This window comes from Melospiza melodia, chromosome 3 (genome assembly GCF_035770615.1).
Source record: "Melospiza melodia melodia isolate bMelMel2 chromosome 3, bMelMel2.pri, whole genome shotgun sequence".
In the NCBI taxonomy this organism is placed as follows: domain Eukaryota; kingdom Metazoa; phylum Chordata; class Aves; order Passeriformes; family Passerellidae; genus Melospiza; species Melospiza melodia.
In genome coordinates this window covers 51098125-51118329 of record NC_086196.1, presented here as the reverse complement: position 1 = coordinate 51118329, position 20205 = coordinate 51098125, and the positions used below count along the sequence as shown (strand labels likewise).

The 20205-nt window shown below is 38.1% G+C and overlaps 1 protein-coding gene across 1 annotated transcript; it reads left to right on the top strand.

The window, feature by feature from the left end:
- Window positions 1-13083: 13083 nt before the first annotated feature.
- LOC134416747 (sulfotransferase 6B1-like) lies at window positions 13084-19972 on the top strand. The gene is made up of 7 exons (XM_063153473.1): window positions 13084-13307; window positions 14712-14851; window positions 15522-15611; window positions 16269-16395; window positions 17185-17279; window positions 17916-18072; window positions 19010-19972. The coding sequence occupies exons 1-7, from the start codon at window positions 13106-13108 to the stop codon at window positions 19138-19140; spliced, it is 942 nt and encodes a 313-aa protein (XP_063009543.1). The 5' UTR covers window positions 13084-13105; the 3' UTR covers window positions 19141-19972.
- Window positions 19973-20205: the final 233 nt, after the last annotated feature.

Here is a 20205-nt window from a genome sequence, read left to right as displayed (position 1 = left end):
TACTTAAAAAATGGGAAGTAGACGGAGTTACTTGCATTTTAATTACAACATCTTCCTCAAGGAATCAGCAATTGCTGCCTCTCAAGCACTGGTACTGAACAGCTGAATAAGGGAGGAGAGTAAGTCAAGTCCAATGCAGTGAAGTCCAGAAAGAGGTCTTGAAAACTGAATATTGGAGAAATAAAACAAGGAAAAGGCAACGACTTCTGGCAATTCAGTTCAAAGTGAGCTGTCTTAACAAAGGAAAATGGCTAAAATTTCACATTTTGTACAAGTGATCAGACCAGATACTTAATCGTTCCTTTTGGACTTCAAAAGAAATCTGTATTTTGAGCACTGATGGAAGTAGACTGATTGTGGAAATGCTTTCTGCAGAAGATGGGTAGGTAACAGAGAGTCTTCGTACAATAAATAGAGTGCTAGGGAACAAGGAAGAATGAGTCTGCCTATGGCAATGGAAGGTTTGGGACAAAACTGAAACCAGGGCAATACTAAATGCAGTCAGAGAGAAGATTTTCATGAATGACAGAGTTATAACCAGCTTATCTACTCATAAATGTGGGCCCAAACACTATTGAATTTAGTATTGTGAACTTAAAATATAAAATATACTGATATTAAATGAAATTGAAAACTTAAGAAATAAAGAAAAAAAAATAAATTGAATGGAATGAAATTAGATGCAGTGAAATTAGCCATAACTTCATGAAATGATAGTCATTGAAATCTCAAGATTTCATTTCCTTTCATGAAAATGAAGAATTTTCCATAAAAAGAAATGCAATGAAAATCAAGGAATGGAGTGAAATGAAAAGACATGAAAGGAAATACAAGGAAATGAAATTGAAAAGAAAATTCTTAGGAAAAGTTAAATTCTTGAAAGGGAATGGAATGAAATGAAGTGCAGTGAAATTACGCAAAACTTCAAGAAATGATACTCAATGAAATTGCAAAATTTCATTTCCTTTCCTAAAATGAAGAATTCCATTTCATGAAAGGAAATAAAATCTTGAAAACAGTGAACAAAGTGAAACAAATACATTGGGAAGGACATATGAGAAATCAAATGCAAGTGGAAAAAAAAAAGGAAAATTTGGAACTGGAGTGAATACATAGACATAGATTAGGATTAAATCAGAGGCAGTGAAAATAATGGAAACTTGCAGAAAACCCCTTTTTTCCACTTCCAATTTAGATTATACCAGAAAATTAGAAAAAAGCAAGGCAGCCATTCATTTAATTATTGGAAGAAAGAGGAGACCCAAGTTTCCCTGGATGTCCATTTTCTTCTGTGCGTTTTCTTCTGTGCTTTCTCTATTGGAGGAAAGCCTTGTTTTTTTCCTGAAGAGGTTGGGGTAAAATGAGATAAGCTTTGAAAGTTGCTGAAAGACAGGTGAGAAAGTTTGTGAGAACTGTATTGGCACTTTGTCATTTCCACTGTAGCAAACAAATACTGAGAGCTCCACACTTCTGAGCCAAAGTCTAGTTAATATCTTTGAGCACCTCTTTGCACAGTTATAAGAGCAGGGATATCAAATAAGAAGATTCAAACTACTGGAAAATGTTTTGGAAAATCTAACTGAATTTGCCATAACTCTGTTAAGCATATTTCTGGCATCAGGCTTGCCCAAGGACCAAGAAAAAATATCTTCAATGTCAGTAACTTGCAGTATATCACCTATTTCTTTTCATAACCAGATCCTGGGATTAAAAAAAATTAATTTCTTCTGATCTTACTAACAGGGAAAGGTGCTCAAATCATTGTTGAAAATAGAAAATCCTGTTTTTTGGAAAAAATGGCAGGAATAGCCACAGAGAATGAAAATATTCTTCCTTCTGCAAAGAGAAGTTACCACAGATAAAACTGTCCACACATGCCAGTAAAATGTCCCTTTGAACTGTGATGTAACTGTGATGATATTACTGAAATTGAAGGTCTTGGATGATTAGATTAATTTTGAGAAGACTGGTAGTAGTCTTGTTATCATGGCCTTCTTCATATGTAGATAAAGAACATTTGTCAGGAGAAAGTAATGTATTGGATTACCGTTTAAACTGGAATAAACCTGTGGCCTCAGGGCAAAAATTAATAAAAATTAGGAAAGCAGAGAAGATAAAATAATTTATTTCCTTAATGTTGAAACAGTTATGTTTTTCATATGTATTTTGTCCTTTTGTCTTTGTTTTTTCTCAATGTCAGTTTCAGAATAATAATGAGCTCAAACAAAATATTTCAACTAGTCTGGTTTCCAGTAAATGTAGTAAGTGAAAAGAATCTAAGCCTAATTTTATCAGTAGTGTCTCATAAAATTATTAAATTCCCATAAAAATAAGTTCATTAGAATTTTAACTTTGGGACCAGGCAGTATTCTCAGTCCTATTCCATCTCAACTTTTTAAAATCAAAGTGCCTGAATCCTTCTCGAACCTCACAGTCTTCAATATGAAGGACAGCAGGTAGATCTGTCCTCTTAGAGTACAAGATCCATGTCATGTGTCATCAGTACTCTGATTTTTCTTTTTAGGTGTCAGCAGTACAGCAGTACTTTTCTTATGAAAAAACTTTTGATCAGAAAGTACTCCAAAAGTCTCCAGAACTCTGGAGCTATGTACTAATGGTATTTCCTCTCTATCTTTACATGCAAATTCACCAAAGCCATGTTACTAGCTTAATTCGATTTTTTTTCTACATTCCAGACTAGGTTCTCATAAATGAATTAGGTATACATTCAATGTGTGTATATTCCACAATGTGTTTGCATTCTGTATTGCCTATAAACATGGAGTAATTTTGCTGTGGTACACGACAGTAAGATAATATAAACATCAAGGTTGAGTTTATAATATATCTCAAGTATGCACTATATTTATCGAATGGTGAAGATCTGAACTAGGAAATCTCTGGCCTTGGTCAGATTCCAAAGCCAGCTGGGCACAGTGCTGCTCAGCCTCGTGCCAAGGTCACCAAAGGTAACTGCTTTGGCAATGAAGGTGGACTAAATGATCTCCTGAACCTTCTTCAACTGCAGGCATGTTGTTTTTCTGTGATACACTGTGGGCAAAGATGGTTAAAATCTCCTCTATTGAATTGGCTCAAATATCTGTCATTAAAAAAGGCCGAGTCCCCTGTTGCTGCTACCTGGCTATTTCAGCAGCTAAGCTGTTGGACAAAGGTCTCCCTTTTGTTGCTAAGAACCAGGTATGTGACTGGAAACGTTCCTTCTGATGGGATTACAACTCTGCCCAACATTATCAGGAGCCAGGACTCAGCTCTTCTGCTCCTTACTTGTCCCATATCCTGTAGTGGTCTGGGCTTTTAAGCAGGGCCCTGTGTTGAATGACAAATAACAAGGTCAAATTTCTGCTCCTTAGCCCCATGATGAACTTCAGCTTAGCTGCCTATGACAGTAAGGCAACAGCAGGCTGGTTGTAGCTGTTGTTTCCATTCTGCTAAATTTTTGTAATTTAGATAGCAAATAACATTTACTATAGAGGAAAATGCTAATGTTATTTTACTCTTTAAAGCATGGAGAACAAAATAAAACTGGATAAAACTCATGAGCTTTATACTATGCTCAGTAAAGCTTTAACTAGGGTAAGGCTTAAAATTTTTTTGTTATCTTACTCTTTTGAGGATGCAGAAAAAAATAAAACTGGATTAAACTCATATGGATTATACCATGATTATTAAAGCTCTAACTAAGTCAAGGCTTCAGTTATGACTTCAGTAATTAAGTACTCATCTTAATGGCCATAAAAAGGAGGGAAGAAACTATTTTCCCAACCATTTCTTCACATACTTGAATGTGGCAAGATCATTTTCACTCAAAGTCTCATAAAAATATAGCCTCTGGCAACAACTTAAATTCTTAGCCTGAAAGGATTTGGAATGATTGACAGAATTGACATGATCCATTCTTCATAAAATAATATGAAACAGTACTCACAGGCCCTATAACTACATCCACCTAGAGCAGGCTAAACCTCTCTATTTTTAATTATAACTGTCAGCTAAGCAAACAGAACAGTGAAATAAAAGCCTGAAAACTGATCTTTTCACGAGCTGTAACCTGAGAACGAGCTTAACTGTGTACTTTAATCAAACATTGCATAATAGAGCACATATTGAAGCTTAAGCAATATTTTAGATTAGTTATTTTATTTATGCATTACAGGATAAATATTGATTCTGGCTAGACTCCTGTGACATGAGGCCAAGTTAAAATGAAGTATTTAAAGAGTATGCATCATAGAACAGACCAAAGTAGCATTTAGCCATGCATGCTAGGTACAAGTGTGGACAACAGAAGATCCAGCATTTAGTGATAATTATTCAAAATTGTTTCCTAGACTCCTACCTGTCACCTAAAGACATCTTGAATCTGGATGTTCTTGTATTTCACAGCCCTCTGGGAATTTATCTTCCATGAGACTGTTATTGCCCTTTGAAAGCGTCTTAACTTTAAGGCAGTGTCCTGCAGTAGGGTTTTGCTTCAACTGGTTATATACCTTTTAGAATGTATATAAGAGCTATGACTTCTCTTACTTCTAGCATGGCAGATCTTCCCTTCATGAAGAAGGGCATGATCTTCAGGTATCATGCATAGCATGCCAGCTTGAGCCTCCTGGTTTATTTTTTAGCCTAATAAAAATGGTTGCCATAAACCAAACAGATGATGTTTGTGTGTGTCATCCCTAGATGCTGCTTCTGTTGTTGGTTGTGTCACTACACAGTAAAGCTACAATTTACTGTGGCTTTGCTTTTGTTTCATGGATTTCTAACATACTTCAGACCTGCCTTGCTACAAGGCTTGCTTCTGGAAGCAGGAGGCGGACCCTTAGCCATAATTTTGATGTTTGCATCACTGAGTGGTATCATTTAGTCACCTACAGGTAACAGCTTTTTTTGATAACGTTGGGAATATTTTGTAACCACCAGTGTTTGCTTTACATATTAAGACACTACTGTAACGAACAGACTGGGCAGCTACTTACCTGACTGGCATGAATGTGGAAGAGTGATGGGTAGATGTTCCTGCCCTGGACTTTGGTCTTGGCTACTTTTTCCCTCCACTCAAATCTGCTCTGAAGTGAAAAATGAAGCACTGGTCCCAGATTTCTGAGACTTTTCACATGAGCAGTGCTGGAACCTCAAGGCGATATGCTGTGCCATATGTATGGTAGGTAGAAGTTTTCTGTGGGATGGATGTGTCTTTGCTCAGACTGTGGAAGTCTGCTGAGGTCTTCTCAGGGTGTCAGCCTCTGGGGCTTTCCTAGAGGCTCAGAAGAAACTTCCCAGATAAGCTTCAGCTATTCCTCCACAAGCACAGCCTGCCCAAGCACAGAAAGGTTTGTAACAGCAGCTCATGCTATGAGGTCGGTGTGCTGGCCTAAAGGACAGCTGTGCCCTCCCTGGGAGTGAAGGACATCTCTGCAGCCTTAGGAACCTGACAGAACTTGGCATGAACAATGCTCAGGTAGTGACTGAGCAGCATCATTTTCCTCCAGACCAGCATTAAAGATTCTGAGACAAATATTTTTCCCTGTTACTGGCTGCTGCAGACAAAGATAAGATGGCTCTGAGCCTGATTATAGAAGGTCTGTCTTACACAAATGCTTTTGTCCTGTTGGTTCTCTCCAAGCAAGGGGAGAGTGCTTCCAAGAAACCTGCCATGCATTTATGCAAGCATTCTCCTGCAAGAGTTAGTTCCCCATATAACAGATGACAGGTTTTGCTACCTGCTCTTTTCAGGTGTTGGATCAATATTTCTGTGGAGTAAATAAAGTTCACAAATCAATTAATTAAAGATTCAAGACTCATAAAAATACATATTCTTTTTAATAAAAGAGGGCTTTGATGTATAAAATCTATTGCCTCTCTCATGGGGGCATTTCTTCAGAGCAGCTCTTTACTCCTCTCTTCAAAGTTACGTTTTTCATTTGTCCCTCACCCTGCAATTTTCCAGCCTGTCAGTATTCAAGTTTGAGGAAAAGGATATTTTTTGCATTTCTTCCTCTTCCCCAGTGTGCTTGTATGTGTCACCCTAGCTGGAGATCACTCTACTCTTACCCAAGTCAAGAGCTACTAAAGGTTGGTAAGAACTCAGCTGGGAAGTGTGGCAGTTAAGACCTAATTAGTGAAATATTTTCCCACTATACAGTCTGGTCTGTGTATAAGGAGGCTTTCATGAAGGAGTTTTGCTATTTAACCTGAAATTCTTTGTATGATATAGTAACCATTCTTATCCATGTCTCTTTCAGGTGAAATCCATTCGTAACCTTAAGTATGTCATCAGTTCATTGAAGAAAGGGATGATCCAGCAAAGCTAGTCTCGATGGCCTCTGGTCAGTGGCCTCACTCCTTCCTGAGGCTTTGAAGGACTCCAGTTACCAAGTAGCTTCTGCTGCTGGTCATGAGACAGAGACTAAGTGTGGGAACAGCACTGGAATTAATGAGGAGTGAAAAATATACTAACTTGACACTCACTCTACAGTAGCAGGAGCATTTTTGTTGTCTTGTTGCACTGACTTTTAGATCTCAGCAATTCTGATGCAGTCTGCACCTACAGCTGTTATACAATTGCTATATAAAATGGGAAATACAGTTTTCAAGCCATATGGTGAGACAGATTTGAAGCTGGACTGGACACAGGTGTCTGTGCTATCTTACTGTCATAAAGCACTCTTCCATTATTGGCTGGAAAAGAAAGGCCTGGAGGACTGAGCTTCAAAACCAGTTCCTAAGGGCTATCCCTGGTACATCAAGGAAAATATCATCAGTTTAAGAATTCTGTAAAACAGGATGGCAGAAGTTGTGAGTAGTTAGGAGTTTTCTCATTAAATATCTGCATTCATTCTTCAAAGGCAGGAACTTTGTGGTTACTATGAAGCAGAAAAGCCATAAATGTTAGAAGAAAATTACTTAAATGAGATAAATTGCTCACTTGAAAAGAGACATAAATCTTGTGTTTTTCGAAACGATTTGTGGAAATTTGTTTCATGAACAGATTAGTGTCTGGTGAGCTGTGCTACTGCTGAATATTTTTATCTGTTTTGAATGTAAAATCTCTTCAACTTTATACAGTGAAGCAAATCTCCATATAGGGAATGGATTTTACCTAGGGAATATGGAAAGAAAGACAAAAGATCATGCTAGGATCAAAAAAGTGAATGGTAAAGGTGAGGGAGTCTTGAAATGAAGAAAGAAGTAATGTGAAATAGAAAGAAGGGAGAAAGTTTCATATTTTTCTGTTTGTGTTTTTCCTGAGATCAAAGGGTACTGTGTATTTTGAATAACTCGAAGCTATAAAAGTGCCTCAGATTGCAGATTTGAAGAGACAGTTGACCAGTATCAGGTACATCAAACGAAATATGAACACTGCTTTCCCCTCTAGGAATTAATCTGGAGGTATTGAATGGAATCTAATTAGAAAAAGTGAGACACAAGCAATCCTGCTGGAGCTCAAACTAATTAATTGATTAAATGAATCAAACTGCTGACCATATGAAAAAAATAAGAGAAAAATCATGAGGGGATTAAAAATAAAAAGTGAGTTTTACATTTTTTTAAACATTATGCTTAACATTTGACATTTGGCCCATGATGAATGCACCTAAGCAGAGTCCCTCAGCAGAGCACTCCTAGGAGACAGGCCAAGATCCAAGCAGACACACAAATGGAATCTTTGCTTGGCTCTGAGGATTGCCTGGGCACTGTAGAGGAATTTCAGCTAGTCTGGCACATACATCTTTGCTGAAATAATCTTCTGTATTCATTAGCAATGAATACAGAATGCAGAGTTTCCTCAGGGAGAAAATAAAGTGCAGAAATATCACATTGTTATTGATGAGATGCTGCATGAAGCTGGGGAGGACACATGGACAGTTGTGAGATACCTGTATTTGGACTTGAAAAAAGACTTATTGGGAAGCTAGATACTGATACAGTAGCTTTGTTAGTCTGTGTCTTGCAGGGCTTGAATTGCCTGTTTGTCATCAGCTTTGCCTCTCAGGAAGTGGTTAGATGTCTTTGTATTGCGGTCGCCACCTGGTCCTTCTAGAAAAAATTGTTTGCTAAGACTCAGTGCTGCACAGTCACTGGAGTGAGCTTGTGTTTGTTAGAGGTGATGCTACCAAGAGAGCTATGTTGCTAAGTTTATCCTGAAGGCAGCAGAAAAGCAGTTACCACACAATGGTTATCATACCAGAGAGTGGTTAACCAGGTATTTCAAAGGAAGAGATGCTCAAAGTCTTGTTTCCCTCTCTGTTCCTTTACATCAACAGAGGTGTCCTGTTCCCTCCTCTCCATACCCTCTAAGGGTAGGTGCAACAGATGCCCTCCTCCCAGTTTTTCTTCCAGCCCTTGTCTTTCTCTGCAACACACCACTGGTGCTTCAGAGGCAGCAGGAGGTGAAAGAATTGGGCCAAGATCATGGGCCAAGATCATGGGCCAAGATCATAGGTTGTTATTGGTCATGCCCCTGTCTTCCCAATAGCTAGGCAATTAGCATTTGAATTAGCCCACAGGTCATTAGCTATCAATTCTTTAAACTTTTTAAAGGATTGATTAACAGTGCCATGTCTGGAACTCAATAAAAGCCACTACAAAACATGTGCTGAGAAAAATCAGAGAACATTTTGGAGTTCTTTTTGCATGATTTTCTAGCCATAATACCATAATATTTGAATAAAACTAAATGTCTGATAATTCAAGTGGAAGAAACCCCAGTTCAAATAATGTCTTCGGAAAAGGAATTAAATTATCTTCTCTCTGGGCATACTTAATTTTCACCTTATGCTTAAGACCCAACCTGCAAGAATATACCTACTGATGTCTTATGTGCTCTACTGAGCAAGTTGCATTGATAATCCTGATTTGTGCATTCAAATTCATATACTGAAAATTAAAATGTCTTTTTCATTTTGCAAAGAATGTGGCAGGACTAATTATTTTCATGCATCTGGATGACCTGTTTCAAATGCCTCTTAAATCAGCTTAATTTAGCATACTTTACATTTGCCTTTTATATTCAGCCTCATTTGTATTGCCACATTACACTTTGAATTATATAATTACTTCTGTACTAAAGGCTCCAGAGCTTTGATTATTTGAGGGGCATAGACCAGAATGGGATTAATGGCAGGTGTGAAGGTAAGAGGACATTACTGCATTGGCAAGAATCAGAAAGTCCTCCATGACATCACTGAGTGTTTTGTGGCATTCTTCTTTGCTCCTTCCTCCCCTTCCTCTTTTAATGTCAAATTGTATAGATACATGATGAGGCAACAGATGATTTCTTGAGGTCCCTGGCTTGGCTCCTCACATTTATTGATGAAGTTCTAGCCAGAGACTTCCAGCTTTTAAAATCAATTTTACCAAAATAGTTGGGGAAGATCTGATAAAACAAACAAAACCCCAAGGAAATAATTTTTTTTTGGTTTCTCAGGGTTAAATCCCAGCCAGCAGCTAAGTACCATGCAACTTCTCACTGAGATCATCACCTTCCCCTTCTACTGGTGACATGGGGAGGAGAATCAGATAGAAGTTAAACCTGTGTGTTAAGAACAATTCAATAATTGAAATAAACTATAATAAAAACAAAATAATATTATTCATAACAACTAATAATAATTCTGAAAAGAAAAAGAGAATAATGCCCAGGAGAAACAAGAGCTGCACAACACGATTTCTCACTGCCCAATGCCCATTCCATCCCTGAGCAGTGATCAGCCCCTCCTGGCCAACTCTCCCAGTTCATTTACTGGGCAGGACACTCTCTGGGCTATGGAGTGTCCCTTTGGCCAGTCTGGGTCAGCTGTCCTGGCTGTGCTCCCTCCCAGCTCCTCATGCACCTCCTGGCTGGCAGAGCACGGGAAACTGAAAAGTCCTTGGCTTGGGGTGAGCACTAACAGCAACAACTAAAACATCAGTGTGTTATCAACATTATTATCATTCTGAATCCAAAACACAGCACTCTACCAGCTACTGGGCAGAAAATTAACTCTGTAATCATTGAGACCAGACAATGGTTAGGGAATTTGTTGACATATATCTGATATTTTTAGGTTAGTATAAGATTATTTTTCCAGCATTGTCTGTCATGACATTATCTGTATTTACTGGCCTACTCTTTCATAATATCTTGTGTAGTATTAATGGGAGGGAGAGGGCAGTTAGCCATTGCAACTTTGGCAACTAACCAATACATTAATAGAGATTATGAAAGCTGTGGAAAATTGCTTATTTCCTACCTTGTTCCAGAGAGGAGATTACAAGAATGGAAACTCTCCAAAGACAGCAAAGCTGAGCCTCAAAAAAACAGCTGTTGAGAGGAAAGTTAAGAAGAGATGTGGGAAATTTTGGGTAGCAGAAGGAGGAGAATATGCTTCCATAGACAAACTATAGTGGAGTAATCTGATATGATGACAAGCTTTGATCTGATCAGGGAAAGGGACCAGCATGAAGAAGAATCTACTATTTTAGAGGAAAAGAGAAGATGAAGGAGGATCCTAGAAAAGTTTACAACACATTAGTTCCCTGGCCCAAAGGGTCTTTTAGAGAAGTCAAGAAAATCCACCCTGATCTGGTACTGAGGATTAGTTATTTTTCATCTCTGTAGCAGTACTTTCTATATTGTAAAGGCAGCATTATGCATGATGCTAAATGTTCCTTCCTTCCTTCCTTCCTTCCTTCCTTCCTTCCTTCCTTCCTTCCTTCCTTCCTTCCTTCCTTCCTTCCTTCCTTCCTTCCTTCCTTCCTTCCTTCCTTCCTTCCTTCCTTCCTTCCTTCCTTCCTTCCTTCCTTCCTTCCTTCCTTCCTTCCTTCCTTCCTTCCTTCCTTCCTTCCTTCCTTCCTTCCTTCCTTCCTTCCTTCCTTCCTTCCTTCCTTCCTTCCTTCCTTTCTTCCTTCCTTCCTTCCTTCCTTCCTTCCTTCCTCTTCCACCACTTCCTTCCAGATGAATAATCAGAGCAGTTTTAAGGCTCTTTCTTGAATAGATCAATTTTAATGGAACTATTTAAAAAGTAAGTAGATTATTTAAAAGGACTAATTTATGGAAACCTTCTGCAGAGTTCTACTGAGATAAACACAGATCAAAGAAATAATTATAAACACATACCTCTTCTTATTTAGCATTTGGGAGCACATGATTTGAAGCTCTCATTCTTTGAAGCTGTTTCATTTAACAGGGAATGGATCTGCATGAGCAGAGTTGTGCACCGTGTAAGAGCCAGCTGGCACTGTCCTGTAGCTGTCACAGAAATGTCTCCAGCCTCCTTCTGCAAAGCTCCATAACCAGGTCTGGTCAGTGTGGGAAGTCAGAAACCTTCAGAGCAACGGTGGTGGCTTGAACAACAAATACCATTAATCTGGAGAGAATCAAATCCTCTAATCTGTTTTTCATTTGCTTTTAATCTCTGTATGTTTTAAAGCTGCTTCTTAGAAATTTTGAATCAGGTGATGCTTTCTTGTCAGTCTCTGGGTTCACTATTTTGCAGGATCACAGGGTCCTGTACCACATGGGTGGGGCTAGGCAATTCTCAGCCCATCTCTCAGCTCAGGTGTCATGGCAGATGTCTGTATCAAAGGCTCACTTTATGAAACCTTGATTCTGCTTCTTTTTTTGTCAAGAAATATGACTGCTCTCAAAATCCCTCCTCATGACTTATGTCTCCTAATTGTTTTTTCCTCCACAAATACAGGGTTTGGCTTTTTTTTTTTTTTTTTTTTTTTTCTGGTTCCTGAGAATAAAATATGCTTCCCAGGAATAATTGGCCTGACTGCCCTTTCTTGCAAAAATACACTGGAAATCCTCAGAAGGTTTCTCTGGAATACTTTTTAAATTTTGGAAACCCTACTCCAACACGATGCTATTGCATGACATGGCAATTAATAATCTACAGGTCATTTTCCCTCTTTTTCCACAATTAGGGATGACTGTCCCCACTAATTCTTATGCCAACAGGTAAAAATACTAAGTAAACACATTTTCTTATCTTTAGTCCAGGACATGAGGTTTAATGCCAAGGGAAGATAAGGAAGAAAAATTAAGTAAGCTGCTTTTGGTTTTGCTAGGGTGGCTGGTTTCACATCACGAATCAGCAAAAGTGCTACTTCATAGGACAGCAAAATTTTTAGCTGATGTCAGTGAAATAAATGGTGCAGGTGGTGCCAACTTTGTGCCCTTTGGCATTCCTCATTGATCAGATGGACCAGGCCATGTGATATCCACTGGTTTCAGATTATGCCTGTACATAGTTAGCCTTTCTATGCTGACAATGTTTTACAGAAAGAAGGGAAATGAAGGGAAAAGCAAAAGATTTTGTATGGACTGGAAAAAGTAGATGTAAAAATGAAGGGCTGGATCATCCCATGAGTACTGCATTATGGCTCAGGGACCAGGGAGAGCCCTGGATCTCTCTTGAATCCCTTGGGGAGAGCAAATGGCAAAAGCATGCAGGTATGTAGTTACTGGTCTGATTCCTTCCAGTGCCCAACAGGCAGCAGTCAAGAGATGGAGATAAGAAAGGATGGCATGTAAATTCTTGGTATAAATTTTGGGGGAGAACTATTTTCTCATTTTTGTGACACATCCATCTATAGTGCACTGAACATCTTCTCTCCCAATCCCAACACATTTTATCTAACTTTGGTGAGAATGATGAATGATATAATCAAGAAAAAAAGGAAATCCCAGCAGCAAGTAGTGGAAAGAGATGAACTGCCTTGAGGATTTTCATCATGATATTTCAATTCCAACCTGCAATTCCTGTCATTCTATTTTGTTCTATTCTGTTTCTAAACTCTGTGTTGTAATCACAGAATTTTAGGCATGATGTTTAGAAATTCTCTAAGCCCTTTATCCTTGAATGTAATTCCATTGGTCTGCTTATCTTCTTAGTTTATGTTCAACTTCTATTGATTTCAAAGGTCTTTGACTGTAGCTGTATATATCTTTACAGGTTCAGAAAGAGGTAAGTTTATTGCTCATAGGGTTAAGAAAAAAAAATAACAAACCAAGCACCTATTAAAGGACAATCTGTGAGTTTCTCCTTCTACACAGCATTTCATTCTGTGACAGAGCTTGTGTGTGAGAGAAAGAAGAAGAATGGAGAAGTCCAGGAAAACATTTATTAGTATGGTAGATAAGGCAATAGCAGCTGCCAACTCAATGCGTCCTGATGAACTGCTCTTTTCTTACAAGGGAATTCTCTACCCTACTACTGTTTGCAGTCCTGAAATTTTCAAAGCCTTGGAGTCCTTTGAAGCCAGAAGGGATGATGTAATTTTGGCAGGATATCCTAAATCTGGTGAATATATTTTAATTCTTTTTATAAACAAGGTTCTGTAATAGCAAGTAACAAGGTTTGTACTAAATATATGAAATATATATGATATGATACATAACTTATGCTAAATAATTGTATTTAGAATGTTCACCAATATTTTAAAACTGATTTCATTCTCAAAAAGCTCCAGAAATTGTTTATGAATATTTGACATAGGAAATTTTCCAAAAGACTATGAAAAACATTCTGGTTTTCTTTTCTGTAGCATCAGATGGTTTTTGTTATTTTTACTTTTATAGTCATGAAGTTAAATGCACAACTTGAAGAGAATCAAAATACAGTTTTTTACACCAGAGGTAACTAGATCGCCTGATATTCCATGATCTACTCAGTTAAGAGTTTTATATTTTTACAATGAAGCCCTTGGTACCTTCAAATGGTACATTCAATATTCTTTAGTTTATTTCACATAGATGTAAGGAAATAGCTATCAAAAATATTTTTGTAGTCCTTGAAGTGATTACATTGTTTTTAAGTATTCTTTAAGGAAAATCAAGAGGACATCTTTCCTAGGGATGCAAGTTTACCTATTTCCTCAATCTACCTCAAAGCACCGGTCCACATGAAATTCAAAAATTTGGATTAGCTGTGCCTCATATACACTTTAATCTTGGTATTTCTCTCTTACAGCAATTGGTTGACACTGCTTTACAGTGGATAGTCACAGCCGAGAGGATTGTAAAGTTTTTGCTTTTTCATTGTGTTTTCTTTTTGAAGAAATGTTATGCACTGGATTGCACTAGCTAAGACTACAGTGAGAAAGATGTAGGCACCCAGTGTCCAGAAGTCAGGAAATGGTTAATTAGAAATGGGAGATCTCTGCAGGCTTTTTGTTATCTTTTGAAGAAAAAGATACTAAATGTGTCTAGAAAATGTCACTTCAGAGGGTTTTTCCTATTGTTAAAGAAAATGAGTGGAAAATTTTTTGATCTAGTTCTGCTCCTGTCTTGAAGTACAGTGACTCATCTTTCTTCCAAAGATAATCCAGCAAACCAGAAAACTCTTAATACATTAGGTTTTTGAGTACAGGCTCAGCACCCCAGTCTCCCTTATATGTCTCACAATGAAATTTATTACATTAAGGCAGGTTTTCCTTGTTGACTCTCTGTGGTTCTTCTCCCTGATTAGTCAGTTTACAGTATACAAGTTAATTTACAATGTACTGAAGTGTTCAAGTTGGAGAAATATCTCCTTATGAGGAGCAAAGGTAGGATCCTGGGTGGTGGTTGACCAGACAGTCAGCTGTGATTGTATGACATGAAAGGAGACCAGGTAACTCACCTGGTAGTACTAGCACCTCTTGACTTCCCTGGTAAATCCATTTCTGTCCATTCTAAATGTTTTACTGTACTTTTCTTCTTTCAGGCACAAACTGGCTAAGCCAAATCTTAACTGATCTGATAGCCATATCTCAAAAGAAAACACCAGGTAATGAAAGCAGTGTGAATGCTGAAGAACCAGAAGAATTCCCCTACCTCGAAGTTGGAGATGCTGAGAAATATGAGGTGGGAACAGAATATATATATGGAAATGATCAACATTATGTGCTTCAAATACTGAGTATATGAAGTATGATCTATTCTATTGTTTCATACGAACTTTAAAACTCCTCTTTATGTGGCATCTGGTCAGCATTAATTTACCCTGGACTGTCAAATACTGAACACATACAAATAAAGGGACACTTCATTGGGACAAAGAGGAGAACATACCATGAGATACATATAAACTTCAGAAATTCAACATATCATCTTTTGTATTTAAGAAGAGCTTCATGAAGTGTCAAATCATGTAATATTAGCATTTGTCTCTTTTACTAGCTCTTCCTCCTCCTCCTCCCCTCTCTCAGTCTTTGAGATGCTTCAGCTTTCAGAGACAGCTAATCTTTATCCCACCTCTAGGTTTGATCCCTTGTCTACCAGACCTGAGGAGAATTACCACTGAAGAGAACAAACAATGGATAGTCCTTTCTCCAATTGCTCATGGGCTTTTGAAGATTAGAGCTACTCAGAGCAGCCCACTAATATCCCAGGACAACACTGACTAAATAACAAAATAACCCCACTTCAATCAGCCAATAACTGTAGATAAGTTCATCAATGCCATATTTCAGCACAGTTTAATGAAAAGAATACTTGTACTAACTGTCCACTTTCCCCCTTCCAATTCTTCAAGCGAATGACCAAATTACCTTCTCCAAGATTTATGGCTACTCATCTCCGTCCTGAAAATCTTCCCAAATCTATCTTCCAAAACAATGCCAAGGTGAGTGCTGATTTTAATGTATTAAAACAAACAATTCAACGGATTTATTTTGTAAAGAGCCAATGTAGTACTTTCTTGCCAATATTCAGAATCACTCTTTTCACACAAGTGTTTAGCATGGCCATTTCTACATGTTTAAGGCTCTACATATTTAAGAACTGCCATTCACCTCACCTAACCACAGTTTGCCCTTATTTGCCCCTTTGTGACAGTTTCCACAAGAGAGTTGCAGGATTTAAACAAATCCTCCAGAGACAAAATGGATTTTGACGGGATTTCCTGTGGGAGCAATTTCATGGCATTGTTGCAAGTGAGGGCTTCAATGTGTCAAATTTCCATGAGAATTTATATTTTTGTGAATTTTCCACTTAAATGATGAACTATGCTTGTATTGAGCAAAACATACTTAGATTCTGCATAAATAATTTGGTTAATCAGTTAAAGATAATAATTATAGGCAACCATCTTCTTATGGTACCAAAGCAAAATTAATTGCTGCATTTCCGGATCTGGGAATGAAATTGCTACTTCTTGCAGGAGCAGACAGGGCATTCGAAATCCCCAACTGCAGTTATAAAGTATATTATTGTTATTTCTTTTTTTGTGGTCTAGTCTACCCTGTCTTTCTCTATAAATAGTAATACAATTCTTTTCTAGATATTGTTACTGATTCGTAATCCAAAAGATGTTGCTACATCTTTCTACCACTTTTGCAATGGCCTGCCTACTCTTCCCACCTATGAGACCTGGGATGATTTCTTCGCAGATTTCATGACAAAGAAAAGTACAGTATAATTTTTTGTCTGTTTCAATTGTCCAATGATTTCTTGTTGTGTTAAAATCTTTGTTCTTTGGTGAATCAGCTTCTCTAGGAATTTTTAGTTTACAGTACAAACCAGAGATTAAACAGTCAGAGTTAGAATTCTGAACTGAAGTTTTCCATGCTTGCCTTACTGCTTGAGGATAAATATTTGTCAAAACTTCACTTCCACAGGCTTTTTTAATTTGTACAAACTGGTATTTTTCCTGGAAGAGGCAGTTATTCCTTATCTCTGTCTTGGGTCCCCTCTACCCCCTGCCCTCCTATGTCCATCATGTTATGTCCATGGAACTATATAATCACCTCCAAGCCAAATTGGATGAAAGGAATTATCTGGACTAAGTCTAGTGCATTAAAAAGGGGACAAATTCTAATGAATTTTAAAAAATAATAGCACTAGTTTAAAGTTATGAGTTTTAGGTAGCACATGTCCAGCAGAAGAGTGGTTCAACAGGGTGTTAGACTGGATTAAGGGAATCTTACAAGATGGTCTGCAAGATGATAGCTTTTTTAGTGCACTCAAAGCTGTCTTGAAATGTTAACAAGTTTTATTTTCTGAATTCCAAATGGTATCATATACCTAAGACTGGAGCACAACTGATAATTCCCACAGATCTAGTTCTGCTCCTCACAGAAGGGTGTGAACTTTGTCATAAATCTGATTAATAAAGCCCTTGGCTGACACAACTTAATGAGCAAAGCTTGCATAATCTAAATTTAACCTTCATCTTTGGATCCTTTTGCTTTATTTAGTGGCCTGGGGATGCTATTTTGAATACCTCTCTGAATGGAACAAATATGCTGACAAAGAAAATATTATGACAATAACTTATGAAGAGGTAAAAGAGGTAAAGTTTTCAATATTTACAAATACTTTATACTGGAAGGGACATTTATTTTTTAAGTAATATACCCCTATATGAATACAGGGCATCCAAGGTGTGTGAGACAGAATCTTCTTTTAAGAATCTGTTTTAAAGGGAAAAAGTGGTGAAATTAAAACATAAAGGCCCTCTTAAAATTTTGCTTGTGAAAATGATTCTTGTTTTTTATTTATCTGTAAGTCTGGATATGGCATTCAATACCATGGTTTAGTTGAGGTGTTAGAGCATGGGTTGGACTCGATGATCTCTAAGGTGTCTTCAAACCCAGTCATTCTTTGAATTCTGTAATATAAGCACAAATAATTTAAAACCATAATCAACAGTAATCCACCTTTGGGAAGGAGCTCTTGTGTTTTCAGCAGGGTATATTTTACACAACTGTAAATCATATATAATATTTTGTAAACTACAGGAAGGCAGCTCATGTCTCCTCCAAAATAATTAAGGAGAAGAGAAACACTTTGGGTCACCCTAGTCCTAGAGAACTCTGTGAATACCCTATGTATGCTGCCAGCAGAGCGATATAGGGAAGTGCAAACACCTTGGAAAGCAGAGTCATTTGTTTGAAAGTCATGCCATATGTTACCTTCCTTTTTCCAGAATCCTGCCCTGAGTGTGAAAAACATAGCTACGTTCTTTGGAATTCCTCTGACTGAGGAACAGCTCCAGCTGGTACTAGACAGGAGCAGCTTCCAGTCCATGAAGAAAAACTCAGACAAGACCCATGGGTCACTTGGCAATGTTCTCTTTCGCAAAGGTAGGAAGCTCCAAGGGGCTCAGAGGTAGAAATGTGCCACTCTCTGGGACTTGGGCCATTGTCTGGTTCCTTTTCCTGCACTCACATTAGAATTGTAAGGTGGTGTCAAGCAGGTAATCCCGGCTTTGCTTGAGAAAAGTATCCAAGGAGAACTGGTGAGGAAGATGCACAGCAAGGCTCTCACAGCAGAGCCACTCTTGGCTGCTCACAGGTGGCTGGCAGGAAGGAGGAACTGTCATGTGTCTGAATTCCTCTCCACCTCTGTGCCTGGATCACCAAGTGCCCAGCCTTTGGAGCTGGCAGCACTGGGCCAAACTCAGCCTGAGTGGAGTGACCACACTTTGTAGGAGAATATGGGAATCTTCTGAGATGGCCACTGCCAAATTCCTGTTCACTCTTACATACTAGAACTAAGCCAAGCTAGCAAGAATCCAGATGGACATAAGAGAGGGAAGGGAAGGGAAGGGAGTAACCTTTGCAGGGTAGTGTGAGGGACATGGACATGAGAAGAGCATCCTGCCTGTCAGAATATATTTCTGCATTTTACATTAAAGAAATGACTACTTAAACCTGAAGCTGCTGAAGGAGCAGAAAGTCAGCTCTGCCTCCTGGCAGATGATTCTTAATTGATTCTTCATGATCTTCCACTTTGCCAGTCATAGCTTTCTAGAGGAGAGAGATGGAGTGAAACAGGATTTTAGGCTGCCTTTTTGAACAAAGTCACATAAAGAGGAGTTTGTTCTTTTTCATTCTAGGAAAAGATGATTCACATATCTATATAACTCCACTGATTGCACAAAATTACATTGGTATAGAAAAATGTTTAATCTGGAAAATGGATCAACATGATTTAGTGCACAATGCAATAAAAATTATACCTCTATTAAAAAAAAAGAAATTTCTTGATTTTTATAAGTCCGTTCCTGCTTCTTTGAAGGTGGTGTAAGTGACTGGAAGAATCTTTTCACTGAAGATCAGAATGAGAAAATGGACAAAGCATTTGAAGAACATATAGCAGGAACAAAACTTGGGAAAAAGTTGAAGTATGACTTGTACTGCAAAGCCTGAAGACAAATGAAATATGGTTAGAATAAGAACTTTGCAAGGCAGACTCTGACCATCTGAATGCTTTACACTGGAAACCTAGATCAAAGGATCTAAGCACCTTAGAATTGCTGTAATAGTCATTGCTGCAGCCTTTACAGTGACACTGATAAGTGATGAACATTTTGTTTTGTGGTGAGATCTTTGGCTACATCCATTTCCTGAAGAGGATGTCAACTAATCATATTTACAAAAACTCAACAGCCCTTTTCCAGCTGTCACCTGGAAGGAAATGCCTCTTTTCTTTCTAGACAAATTCTATTTTATAGATGATTTCTAATTATTTAGTATGCAGATTATTTTTTCTTCAAAAATGTTTCAAATCAATCAACATCTTCACAGAAAATATCACTGGCCAAAATATGGATATGACAGAAGCTTTATGACAAACAAGATCATCCATGAATTTGGCACAAATTGAATCAAAGCTAGAGAAAGCTGAAAGAAGGGGAAAATGGATCAGCATCCTTAAGGCTCTTCATCTTTCTAAATGCAAAATACCAAGATGGATTTCAGATTATGGGCTGAAGTTAACAGCCAAGAGTCACTTGGAAGCACTCCTTTCTAGAGAATCACAGACCAGCCCAGGTTGGAAGAGACCTTGAAAAATCATCTGGTACAACCTTTCATGGGAAAGGGAGCCTGGATGAGATTCTATCTGGATATCATATCTCGAAAACCTCCAGTGATGAGCATTCTACCACATTGCTGGAGGTTTTCTTCCAGCAACTGGTTGTTCTTGCTGTAAAGAACTTACTTCATTTATCAAGATTAAACATCCTCTATTGAAACTTGACCTCACTGCCTCCTTTCTTCTCCATGTGGTGTCTGGTGAATAGGGCGCATTTATCCTCTTTGTAGCTGCCCTTTAAGCACTGGAAACTGTGATGGGGCTGTCCCTGAGCCTTCTCAACTTTGTAGTCCTGCCTTGCAACCTCTCTGCTTTCTTTGTGTCATTCTTTAAAATGCTTCTATTAAGATAGTGGTGTTCTCAAGAGTGATGGTGTGAGACATGGCTCTACCCAGGTC

Coding starts and splice junctions, on each gene's coding strand:
- LOC134416747 (XM_063153473.1), top strand. CDS start 13,106: ATGGAGAAGTCCAGGAAAACATTTATTAGTATGGTAGATAAGGCAATA. Junction 17,280..17,915: donor CTTATGAAGAGGTAAAAGAG/GTAAAGTTTTCA, acceptor TCCTTTTTCCAG/AATCCTGCCCTGAGTGTGAA. Junction 18,073..19,009: donor CAATGTTCTCTTTCGCAAAG/GTAGGAAGCTCC, acceptor GCTTCTTTGAAG/GTGGTGTAAGTGACTGGAAG.